Here is a 13003-nt window from a genome sequence, read left to right as displayed (position 1 = left end):
ACTACCAATAACTGAACAGTCAAGTTATCAAAAGTGATAATTAAATGACAAATGTGATTTATTATAATAGTAAGTTTAACATGACCCTAAGATTATTTCTTTCTAATTATTGTTTTTGCTTTGTCCTGTTCAGGCAACTCAACATTAAGAAGGTTCTTGTCAGTGGCGGCAGTCTGGACCACCGTGTCGATCCACAGCTGCTGAATGAGGGAGGAGGGGAAAAGGTGGTCATCTTGGCATTAGATGAAGCTGGGAGGGTAAGTTTGTTCATCAGGTAGAAGAGAAATGCTTTTTCTTATTATTGTTAAGGCAACTGGTTGGGAGAAACCTAAATCCACTTTGAAATGATGAAACTGTAGGTAATTTGACTTTTACTTCAGTTTTAAAATGTTGACACAGTGAGAGAATGCCTTATCGATATAGAAAGTTTCTTACCTTTCTGTACTGTTACCTAACCTATGGTGTACACAGTTATACAAAGCAGAGTTGGACCTATATGGAGTCGGTGACTAAGACTTAAATTTCTTCCTTTCTGTGTTGTTCCCCTCTCTGTCAGGTGTTCTGCTGGCGTTCCTCCGGCAGCTCGGTGAGACAGTGCCGGTGGGCGTACGGACGTCAGGTTTTCATGTCGGACATAGCTCTCAGCAAGAACAGCATGATGTTTGTGACTCAGGACGGGGAGGGTTTCAGTGGCGTGTGGGCTGGAGAATATAAGAAGTATGGTGAGAAGAAAGGTGAGGAATTTCGATAGGTTTAAGTTATCATAAAGTTTGCTATTACTTTGCAAAAGTTAGTTGATGATTTGAAAATGATTTTAATCATGCCTTGTATTAATCTCATAATATACTTGGCAGCATAATTCAAAAGAGATGGAAATAGTGATGGTTTTATTGCCTTATCTGATTTACTTGTGTTCATCCAGAAGTCAGTGTGGAGGTTTGTGGCCATTCAGATGCTGGGACACTGTATGAGCGAATCCGCTTGGAGAAACTCCCATATGTCCACAGAGCTGTCACTATCACCATGGACTCAAAAGGTCGAAATTTTGGAGTGCTTCAGGCTGACCCCAAAACAAGGTGGGAGATCATGTTTATTTAGTCTGTATAAAATAGACTTAAAGCCTAAAAAGGTGCTTTTGGAGCAGTTGAACTTAACTTTCTTAAGTGTGAAGCAAAGCCTGTTAGTTAAAAAAAATTAAATAAATAAGCATATTTTTTCTGTCAGGCAAATGTGAGAGAAAAGACCGTCCCACTCTGCTGCTAAAAAAAAAATCCTGGGGGAAACACCGAACAAATACTACTGTAGTAATAACGCATGACTTGATTGATATGCATTTGGTGTTTGTCTGTTTTTTCTCATTTTCAATTTCATGATCTATTCATATTTATTTTTTTTATTTTTCATTGGGCACCTGATCTCTTAAAGACAGATTGTTCTTGTCCAGTTATTACTCAGCCCTCACAGATTATATGGGTTTTCTCTCTGATATTGATGTAGAAGTCCTTTTTGATCATTTTGATAATCGTTCAACATCCACTTTGTCTTTGATCTAGCCTGTATGAGATTCCCAGCATTTCTCCATCCTCCCTCTCCCAACACTTCCGGAGCCTTCTGGATGAGGCAGATGAAATGGACAGCATCCACGACGTGACGCTTCAGGCCGGCAATCGCACCTTCCCCGCTCACAAGTACATCTTGTCAATGAGGTCCGAGTTCTTCCGGAAGCTGTTCATATCTGAGCACAGTGGGGTTGGTGATGATCTCGATCAGGAAGTGAGGAAGAGCGAAGATGCTGTGGGCTGCGACTTACTCATTTTGGAAAAAATCCCACCAGACATGCTCGAATACGCCCTCCACTTCATCTACACAGACTCCTGTGAGCTGCTGGTGCAAGGGGCCCGGCCAAGGGTCTCAGCAGCCCTGATGGGACAAAATCAGGTAAGGGGGAGGGGATAGTGAGGTCTTAATGTTTAATATTTATGTAACACAGCCTCAGCAACAGAATTCTGATATATTTGGTGTCACTATAAAAAATATTGCTTTAGCGGTGAAAGAGAGCTGTTATGTCTGACTCAGCTGTGGTTATTTTATGAAGTGTGCCCCACTGTCTCTATTGCCTTGGCTAGGATTCAGAGCAGGAGAGGCTTATCAGCAGCCTGCAGGACTTGGGCCTGAGAGGTTGTTCAGCCCTGGAGGTGTACCGCTCCCTTCCCCCTGCTACCAAAGAAGATGGCAACAAGGCCAAGAGCAAGGGCTCCAAGCCTGGCAAGAAGGTGAAAGGAGGCAAAGGTGACAAGGCGGGCGCCAACGAAGGAGGGGCCAACCCTGTGAAAACCTTGCAGGGCGTTGCAAAGAAGCTCGGCCTGGGCAGCCTGTCTGCGCGGTGAGGGACCCAAGTGTGCTTTATGACTATGAGGCAAAAAGATTTGATGTCATTTCTAATTAATTGTGTTTTCTTGATTGCTTGACAGACTGGATGGAGTCAAATATGAAAATGGAAAAATTGTTGTCAATCACAAGAAAATTGGCAACAAACCCAAATTCTGCCAGAGGAAATGGTGTGTACATCAGAATTTAATTATAATAAAAGCAATTGATAAATATTGTAGATTATCTGATATATTTCTATCATTTTGGTTCTCCACAGCTCCTACCTCTGTGATGTTACTCTTAAATCTGAAGACGGCAAAGAATTTCCTTGTCACAAAGGTATCCTCTGTGCAAGACTGGGTAAGATGATAAATGAAGAAACGCATCCATAGATTTTTTTATAATCATTCACATTCAAATGAAATATAACTGCAGATTATTATTTTGCATAATCTAATGAAACTAATTAGCATATGTGGAGATTAATTACAAAAAGTGTTGTGCTGAACTCGTGCTTGTTAAAAAAAACCTGTTGCCTTTTGCATCATTATTTTAATACTTTTATTTTTATCTGATTCTGTATGCCTGTTAGTTCGCAGGACATCTTCAGTTTGTGGAATTATTAGCTTCTTGTGTTTTGTTGCCACCACAAATTAGATGCTGGATGTTTAAGAAGTTTAAGAAAATTGAACGAGTAATGAGTGTCTCTGTATTTTTCAACAGAATATTTCAACAGTATGCTTGGAAACCCCTGGATTGAGGTATGGAATGTTTTTCACTTATGACTCACTGGTACAAACCTGTGTAAGTTCCATGCAGAACTACACTGTATGGACAAAGGTATTGGAACACCTACACATTACACCTTCAGGAGCTTTTATGACATCCCATTCTAAATCCAGTGGCATTAATATGGAGTTGGGCCCCCCCCCCCCCCCCCTTTTGCAGCTATAACAGCTTGCACTCTTCTGGGAAGGCTTTCTACAAGATTTTGTACTGTGTTAGTGAAAATTTTTGCCCATTCATCCAGGAGAGCATTTCTGAGGTCAGACACTGATGTTGGAAGAGAAGGCCTGGGTCGCAATCTCCATTCTAATTCATCCCAAAGGTGTTTGATGGGGTTGAGATCCAGGCTCTTGCCTTCCCCCAACCTGTTCCCACAAGGTTGGAAGCATAGAATTTCCCAAAATGTCCTGGTAAACGGAAGCATTAAGATTTCCCTTCTCTGGAACTAAGGGGCCTAGTCCAACCAATGGCAATGGGATTAAATAAAACACCTGAATTGGATGATTAAAAGTGGTTTCCCAATACTTTTGTCCATATAGTTATTTTCAGGGCTGTTAATACAGAAGTCTTGCACCCCCTCAGGCCACATCCTGTAATGCACTGGAGATGCCGATCAGCTCAGAGACCCTGCAGGTCATTCTCGAGTATATTTACACAGATGAGTCTCCCACCATCAAAGGTAGCTGCTCAAGTTTTGTGGACTGAAAGTTTTTATGATTGTGCACTGGTTAAAATGTCAGTTTCTTACTAAATATACAAGAATCGTAAAAGGGAACAGTAAACAGTGCTTGTTGTTCTCCTGCTTTGCCCGACAGAGTCTCTGAATGTAGAGTTTGTCTGCAGCGCACTGGTTGTGGCCGACCAGCTGCTCATCACACGACTGAAGGAAATGTGCGAGGTCGTCATCACTGAGAATTGTATGTTCTATTTCGACCCCTGCCCTCTCACCCAACGTCTTTTCCTGTACTCTTATCTCTCACCAGCTCTATTCATTTGGACAAAATGCTAAACTGGTAGAAACAATAGTTGTGATTGTTTTGAAGGTTAAAAGCAACGTGATTAACGTGATCATTTCAAAGCTGATTTGAAATGGAATGAGCTGATGATTGATTATTTCTGTTATATATTTCTAGATCCTCTCATATCTGTTTTCCTTCTGGACAAAATTAAGATGGTTTTCATCACATGATATTAATCCAGTTTGACTTTACAAATTACAACTTTGGAAAATAAATTTGACACAATTACATTATTTCAGTTAAATTGCCCTGAGTTGTTAATTAAGCTGCTTACTTTCCTCTCCTCAGTGACTCTGAAGAACGCTGCAGAGCTGCTGGAGTTTGCCGCCGTGTACAACGCAGAGCAGCTCAAACTCTCCTGTCTCCAGTTCATTGTGCTCAACATGGCCGCCCTGCTGGAGTCAAAGTGAGAATCAAGTCTGGATTTTGAACAGTGCTCGCAGGGCATACCTCCGCCAAAGCCCAACAGTCCCCTTAAATTCAATCCAGCTGCACCAGATTGCAGAAATCTGTCCCCTTAACATGCCCGTATTTTTCATTAAGCTCCATGAAGTGTTCCCAGGAAAATCAGCGATTTCAATTATTTAATACATTTAAAGGGGACATAGCATGCAAATTCCACTTTGTTAGTGCTTCTACAGGTTAATGTGGGTATCTGGCATGTCTACCAACCCAAAAACTCTGGGGAAAAAACACTCGCGAGTTTTGTTATAGTTCCTCTAAGTCAGAAACGTCATGCTTGAGCGACTCGATTGCGCTTCCTGGGTATTGTGTCGTAACAAGGAACTGGAAGTCTCCCTACATGGTCTTGGCCCACCCCCCCCCGTCCCCCCCCCCGTCCCCCCACACTCGTTACTTCCGGGTTTACACCGGAGGCAGCGAGGCTGCGAGGCAGCGCAGCGCCGTTCCCAAGCACGCAGCCGGGCTGTTCACACGGGACGAGCATTTATCCGCTGGTCAGCCCGCGATTCACTCACATGTGGCATTTGTCTGGATCGTTGGGACTGGGAGGCTGCAGCAGCTGCTCGGGAGCGACCGCTCGCTCTCCCGTGCGTGAGCTGGAATTTGTGTCAGCGCCACACAGCCAACAGTGTGGAAGACTTCCGCAGTGTTCAGCACTACTGTAACCCCCGAACCCCGACATTCAACGGGTACAACAACAAGCGGAGAAAGCAGAATCGCGGGCTGACCTTATATATATACAGTCTATGGGGCTGACCAGCGCGGAGAAATGCTCGTCCCGTGTGAACAGCCAGGCGGCTGCGTGCTGGAGAACGGCGCTGCGCTGCCTCGCAGCGGTCTTCCACACTGCCAGCTGTGTGGAAGACTTCCGCAGTGTTCAGCACTACTGTATGCCGGGTTACAGTAGTTCCGCCGGGTTACAGTAGTTACGCCGGGTTTACACCGGACGCGGAAGCGCAGCTGCGAGGCAGCGCAGCGCCGTTCTCCAGCGCGCAGCCGCCTGGCTGTTCACACGGGACGAGCATTTCTCCGCGCTGGTCAGCCCCATAGACTGTATATATAAGGTCAGCCCGCGATTCTGCTTTCTCCGCTTGTTGTTGTACCCGTTGAATGTCGGGGTTCGGGGGTAAATGATGGTCTTCATAGCCCCCCCCCCCCCCCCCCCCCCTCTCTCTTTCTCTCTCTGTCTGTCTGCTTGTGTGCTTGTAGTGGATGGGCAGAGGGGGACATTTAATTATGTGATTGGGAAAATTAAAACTCCAGGACAACAAGGGGAATACAAAGTATGGGATGCATATTTGATAATTTATATCATATAAAATATGTAATTTATATCGTTTAAAATCATGGGGGGAGGGGGGAGCTGGCTCATTAGCATTTAAAGGAACAGGCACTCAAAACAGGTCACTCTGTGGAGGGCTGTTTTATACAGGGTAAAAAGGGTGCTGTTTTATATGATCCTTGTGGTATTTTGACCAAAGTATGTTACAGACATTTCATTAAGACCCCAAGGAACCATATCAACTTGTGGTAAAATGGGCATGCTATGTCCCCTTTAAACCTGCTGGATAAATATTTGTATTATCTCATATTAGTCCCCTTTCCGTAATCCAGCTAAATAACAAACAAACAACTTTTATTGGCTCTCAGTGGAGTGTATACCTCCACAAAGCCCAAAAGTTATCTTATGAAACCACATTTAAATTCACACTGTCTGGATTTTATTTTGCACCAAAATTAGACACACTGATTAATATCAGTCCCCTAAATCATGAATTATTATTATTATTATTAAGTATAGTCTAATCAGATTGAGCAACTAGATATGTTTTGACTTTCATAGGGATACAAAATAATCTGCTGGTTATTTAAATGTATACATGTTACCAGATGAATATACAGACATTGCTTTAACTGGGAGGAAAATGAACAACAGCATTGAAACTGGTTACTACTAACCTTGGGTATCACCTCTGAGTTTACCTCTGCTCATCTGGTTAGTAGCATCTGACAAATGCAGGAAATGAAGAATCAACCATGTACATAGACGACCACCGGGTGGTGTTATTATACAGGGAAATCAATTTGAACACAGTAAGCCACATTTGTAATAGCAGAACAACAATAATCTGTTATAATTAAATATGTGGACATGGGAAATCCAATCAATGCAGCATGAGAAATACATGTGCAACTAGGAGAGAAATAAAAACATGCTTTCTCATCTGTCTCCTACATTTGTTTTTGTGTTGCCCTCAGAGCTCTGGATATTCTTAGTGATGAGGTGCTTGTGGATCTCTCTGCAGCTTACATTCGGATGGTGAGTCACTCCCTATCCCGATCTGCATGATCTTCCCATGACTTCGGTATTTGCTCATTATTTGTTACTTGGATTTTATTTATTTGTGTACAAGAACAGCTTCTTGGGAGTTCAACAGAGTCAAACACTGGAACAGTAACTGTCAGATTTTGTTCTCAGTCTTAAAGAGTAAGAGCCTCTAGACTCCACTGATCCAGCTCTCCAGCCGTAGCTGATATAGTAAACTGCAGCAGGGGAATAGTGTTACTGATGTTCTTCTTTCTTATATAACTTGGAGCAGAATGCAGCAACTTCTGACCCACGCTATTGGACTTCTGAGATTTATACAGAAGTACATGAGCTCGCAATGTTTTTTAATATACTGCATAAGGTATTGCAGCAACTTATTGTTGGATGGTTATAATATCTTTAGATAAAGGTGTTCATGATCACAATCTTAATGACCGATATCTATTACTGGAAATGCGTCACTGACTGGGGGCACTTATTTCATCTGTTAAGACTTTGTTTGTTTGTTTTTTCCAGATTCCAGCCATGCAAAGGAGAGTGATCACTCCGTTCAGTGGAGCTCCAGACCTCAGTGTGTATGGAGATGAAAATTTGGACTCAGCCTTCAGCCATAAACCAGAGGAAGAACTGGATCACTCCACCAGGTATGCAGGCAGAACAGTTTAATATCTTATTAATTGTTTTCTAATTGGGCGGCTGTGTTGAGTTTCATAATGTCATAAATGGCGTAATACTTCCATTTCAATTTATTTAGCATCTTGTTATCAAGCCTCACTTTTGTAAAACACAATATTACTCTTTTCATGTGGGTTTAGAGCAGGAACTTTTTAGTTTATAAACCTGAATATGAGAAAAGCAGGAACTTAAGTTGTTTTCAGACACAAACTCCAGAATATGTCCGGAGAATCGTGTCCGGAGAATCGTGTCCACACTTGTCCAGATTTTTGCGTTTTACATATGAAGAATGCAGCAGGAGATTCTCCGGTCAGACCCATTCACAACAAAATCTCCTGAGTGTTCATGTGAGGCATGGCACAGCACTCATGAAACAGGACATAACGTAAAAATTCCACTGCAGTGTTTTGATGAACACCTCTGGCATTGTCCCGTATCACCAAAGCTCTAAAATGTTGTCTTTCCAATTTGACATCTTCTTCTCCTTCTTCTACATGAATGACAGCTCTTTTAAATCCTGATTTATTTGTATTTGGTTTTTCATCACTCAGAATTGTGTCTGCCACATGTTAGAAATGTCAACATATATTCTCCCACTGTTTTCTCACATTTGCTCACTTGGACATTATCCAGAGTTTTTACTAGGGAGCTGGCAGGTAAAACTCCAGAGAATGTCTGGTCCCTTTGACTCAGACATTTGTGTTCTCACATACAGTCCCTCGAAATAATTTCAGGTGATTAACTGAAGGACTTCAGCGCATGTCTGAAAGCATCTTAACTGGAAAGATCTTGCAATTACCTTTAAATATTTAAAAGGTGGTACCTCAAAAACTGCTCCTGATTGTACATCATTGACCCCCAGGGATGTCCTGTTAAAGAAGGCAAAGATGAAGGCTAAAAAGAAACCAAGGCGTCGGTCTGACAGCTCAGGGGGCTACACTCTCTCAAATATCATCCAGAGCCCACCTGTTGCAGGTATAACACATATGCACACGTCATGACAAACCACCTGACTGCCATCAGCTCACTTCTTTTAAGCAAGCATGTTGATTGTATGTTCGATTTTTATATCTTACCTTCAAACACTGTTTCCTCTCAGTGGTCCCCCAGAGCCTGGTGAAGACAGGCAAGGCAAACTCCACAGAGTCTCTGCAGGAGCTGCTCACATCAGATTCTGAGGGCAGCTACATGGGGCTGGGCAGTCCCCGAGACATGCAGTCACCTGTCTTCCATGACAGAGCTGAGGTTAATATCTGACCACTACAGCCATATAAGCACAGCTTCAATTAGTTTCCCCTTATATGCAGTGTGCATAGTGTAAACAATTTCAAACAGACACTTTTGATAAAGTTATCCTTTTTCCATTGTATGATCAAGTTAGAGTAATAGAAAAGTGGCTACACAACATAGACTGGTGGATATGATACTCAAATATACAACAGATCATAAGTTATTTATCATGTGCAGGATGAGAAGGCTTTCAGTCAAAAGCTGAAGACTCCACCCAGCACCCCAACGTCACTGAGAAATGGCCTCTCAACTTCCCCCAACTCTGCTTCACAACTCATCCCCAAGGTCCGTCCCAGGTAAGATGGAATTGATCAGGCATCTTTTTTTCTTAATTTTTTTCTTTTCTTCTGTTTCTCCAAAAAAGCTGTTGACAGAAAGTCCACAACGCAAAGATGAGTTATTTTACATGCTTTGGTAAATTGTCTGTAATTTTATAACACTTTTCTAGTCTTGATGACCACTCAAAGCACTTTACAGTACAGGTTTTTGGCATTCACCCATTCACATAAGCATTCAGTGCATCTATAGGTAGCACCTGATTTTTCTATGAGAACGGGGAAGACTCGGATTGAACCGCCGACTCTCTGGTTAGAGGTCAACCTCTGAGCAACAGCAGCCCAAGAAAAAAAGCTTTGAGATTTGAAACTAGATACAAGTATATTAAACAACAGATCTTATTTCTTCCCACTTTTGCAGAGAGAAGGGACATTTTTATGCCTAGATTATCAATAACTATTGAAAGTTGTGCAATATGTACACTACCGTTCAAAAGTTTGGGGTCACCCAGACAATTTCGTGTTTTCCATGAAAACTCACACTTTTATTTATCAAATGAGTTGCAAAATGAATAGAAAATATAGTCAAGACATTGACAAGGTTAGAAATAATGATTTTTATTAGAAATATTAATTTCGTCAAAGAATGCTCCATTTGCAGCAATTACAGCATTGCAGACCTTTGGCATTCTAGCTGTTAATTTGTTGAGGTAATCTGTAGAAATGTCACCCCACGCTTCCTGAAGCACCTCCCACAAGTTGGATTGGCTTGATGGGCACTTCTTGCGTACCATACGGTCAAGCTGCTCCCACAACAGCTCAATGGGGTTGAGATCTGGTGACTGCGCTGGCCACTCCATTACAGACAGCATACCAGCTGCCTGCTTCTTCCCTAAATAGTTCTTGCATAATTTGGAGGTGTGCTTTGGGTCATTGTTCTGTTGTAGGAGGAAATTGGCTCCAATCAAGCGCTGTCCACAGGGTATGGCATGGCGTTGCAAAATGGAGTGATAGCCTTCCTTATTTAAAATCCCTTTTACCTTGTACAAATCTCCCACTTTACCAGCACCAAAGCAGCCCCAGACCATCACATTACCTCCACCATGCTTGACAGATGGCGTCAGGCACTCTTCCAGCATCTTTTCACCTGTTCTGCGTCTCACAAATGTTCTTCTGTGTGATCCAAACACCTCAAACTTTGATTCGTCTGTCCATAACACTTTTTTCCAATCTTCCTCTGTCCAATGTCTGTGTTCTTTTGCCCATATCAATCTTTTCTTTTTATTGGCCAGTCTCAGATATGGCTTTTTCTTTGCCACTCTGCCTAGAAGGCCAGCATCCCGGAGTCGCCTCTTCACTGTAGACGTTGACACTGGCGTTTTGCGGGTACCATTTAAAGAAGCTGCCAGTTGAGGACCTGTGAGGCGTCTATTTCTCAAACTAGAGACTCTAATATACTTGTCTTCTTGCTGAGTTGTGCACCGGGGCCTCCCACTTCTCTTTCTACTCTGGTTAGAGCCTGTTTGTGTTGTTCTCTGAAGGGAGTAGTAAACACCGTTGTAGGAAATTTTCAGTTTCTTCGCAATTTCTCGCATGGAATAGCCTTCATTTCTAAGAACAAGAATAGACTGGCGGGTTTCACATGAAAGTTCTCTTTTTCTGGCCATTTTGAGAGTATAATCGAACCCACAAATGTGACGCTCCAGATACTCAACTAGCTCAAAGGAAGGCCAGTTTTATAGCTTCTCTCACCAGCAAAACAGTTTTCAGCTGTGCTAACATCATTGCACAAGGGTTTTCAAGGGTTTTCTAATCATCCATTAGTCTTCTAAGGCGATTAGCAAACACAATGTACCATTAGAACACTGGAGTGATAGTTGCTGGAAATGGGCCTCTATACACCTATGTAGATATTTCATTAAAAACCAGACGTTTCCACCTAGAATAGTCATGTACCACATTAACAATGTATAGAGTGTATTTCTGATTAATTTAATGTTATCTTCATTGAAAAAAAACAGTGCTTTTCTTTGAAAAACAAGGAAATTTCTAAGTGACCCCAAACTTTTGAACGGTAGTGTATACTTGCTTACTTAGTATGTGTGACTGTGTTACGATCTGCAGCCCTGCTCATCCACCTCCAGTCTTGGATCTGAGAACCATCATGGACATGGAAGCCAACTCTCTGCCGCCACCTGGAGCAACTCCTAAAAGTCCTGGAAGGTATGGGAGGTCTGCGTCATTTACCAACTAACTGCTGTTTACAGTAACCAGCTAGACTAGTTGGTATGAGGCCATATAAGCAGAAGGAAGACGGACAGCTGTACTGTTGCATATGAATTATTTATTTTCTTTGTTCACTTTGGCTAACTGAGCATAATTTCCCCTCCTGCCTGCAGTGTCAGCACCATCATGAAGCTCTCCCCCGTTCCAACTAAACTGTCCCAGAAGCAGAGGAAGATGCTGGCCATGGCCAACAAGGAGGCCAGTGTGGAGTCCACGGCTTCCAAACCAACCCCCACAGTTACCCCATCCAAAAGCAGTGGGAAGGCCTGGTGAGTGAGGCCAAATATGAAGACTACTGTTGTCCACTCCTCACTGCTGTCGTGAAATCACTTCCTGGAGTCTGTGGATGGATTTACAGCCTCTCACTCACTGGCTGAACAGCTTGAAATAAACATAGAGAAAATAAGATGATGATAATAATAATTGTATAGCACTTTTCTGTATTGACAGGAAATGTAGGGAGAGATGGGTATGACCTACCACAATCTCCATTCCCTGACTGGGAATTGAACTGTGAACATTGTGGTTGTGTGTTATATTAACTATTAGGTGACTGGTATAAAAGAGTCACACATAATGTACAGATCTGATAGCCGCATTGGTTAGCGTGAATACCACATGGGTATAGGTGCCCTGAGCAGTAGTTCCTCAGTTTGTAATCCTGGCTGGATGAAAAAAACAGAGGAGGGAGGAGATGTTGTCGTCCTGCTCTATGTGATTACCTCTACTCTACTTCACTGAGGTCGACCATGTCCCGAGCTCTATGCTCAAGAGCAGAGGTGGTTGAACCTTTGAAGTGGCTTCCACTAATCTCTGGAACATCTTACCTTTTCATACCAGAGGCGCTCAGACCCTAGAAACATTTAAGTCATTCCTTAAGACCCACTTGTTCTCACTGACTTTCAATTCGAGTGGAGTTTGAGGCCTTGGTTTTCATGAGTTACTGAGCAATATTTTAACTTGCAATTATTTGATGTTTAATGTTTTATTGCTTTTGTATTATCTATTTATTCTCAGTTTTTTAATATCAATATTTTAATATTTAAAGCCTTTTCAGTGCTTTGGTCAGTGGTGGTTGTTTTAAATGTGCAATATAGATAAACTTTGACTTGACTTCAGAAGAAGTGGCAACAAAAGAGCAACACTCTTTTATTGCAAAATCATTTGTCATATATACTTTTCCCTCTTTGAGTCATACGTTTCTGTCTGTAGGGCTACAGCACTTCAGTCCCCTCCCTCCTCATGCTCATTTCGGGCTCTGCTGGAGGAGGAGGAGAACCGTCTAATCAAAGCGGGACAAACTGGAATACAGCGGGCTCAAGGCGCTCCGGGGTCACCCGTCACCCCTACACCTGCTGCCAGGAGGGTCACATTTAAATCTGAAAGCAACGAGTCAGAGCGAGCCCCTGGGTGAGTGTAATCACCGACACACAATACACAGTGCAGCAGAAACGCACACGATGGAGGTCACTGCCAAAACTGACTGTTTGTGTCCAATACTGCTGCTTACC

General features: G+C 42.6%; 1 protein-coding gene across 2 annotated transcripts in view; it reads left to right on the top strand.

Moving 5' to 3' along the window:
* ibtk (inhibitor of Bruton agammaglobulinemia tyrosine kinase) overlaps positions 1–13003 on the top strand; it is a 29363-nt gene that overhangs the window by 10270 nt on the left and 6090 nt on the right. Inside the window, exons 9-27 of one of the 2 annotated variants that reach the window (XM_034610467.1) lie at positions 134–257; positions 557–734; positions 923–1076; positions 1554–1938; positions 2127–2383; positions 2472–2558; positions 2648–2730; positions 3094–3131; positions 3739–3835; positions 3972–4073; positions 4464–4581; positions 6897–6957; positions 7483–7610; positions 8504–8616; positions 8741–8886; positions 9109–9227; positions 11331–11429; positions 11606–11761; positions 12705–12902. In XM_034610467.1, coding sequence (XP_034466358.1) covers positions 134–257; positions 557–734; positions 923–1076; positions 1554–1938; positions 2127–2383; positions 2472–2558; positions 2648–2730; positions 3094–3131; positions 3739–3835; positions 3972–4073; positions 4464–4581; positions 6897–6957; positions 7483–7610; positions 8504–8616; positions 8741–8886; positions 9109–9227; positions 11331–11429; positions 11606–11761; positions 12705–12902 — 2643 coding nt within the window. The remainder of the gene's footprint in view (positions 1–133; positions 258–556; positions 735–922; positions 1077–1553; positions 1939–2126; positions 2384–2471; positions 2559–2647; positions 2731–3093; positions 3132–3738; positions 3836–3971; positions 4074–4463; positions 4582–6896; positions 6958–7482; positions 7611–8503; positions 8617–8740; positions 8887–9108; positions 9228–11330; positions 11430–11605; positions 11762–12704; positions 12903–13003) is intronic. The other variant, XM_034610468.1, reaches the window with a different exon arrangement.

The sequence above is a fragment of the Hippoglossus hippoglossus genome, chromosome 16 (assembly GCF_009819705.1).
Source record: "Hippoglossus hippoglossus isolate fHipHip1 chromosome 16, fHipHip1.pri, whole genome shotgun sequence".
NCBI lineage: Eukaryota > Metazoa > Chordata > Actinopteri > Pleuronectiformes > Pleuronectidae > Hippoglossus > Hippoglossus hippoglossus.
This window is presented reverse-complemented; position numbering and strand designations above follow the sequence as displayed.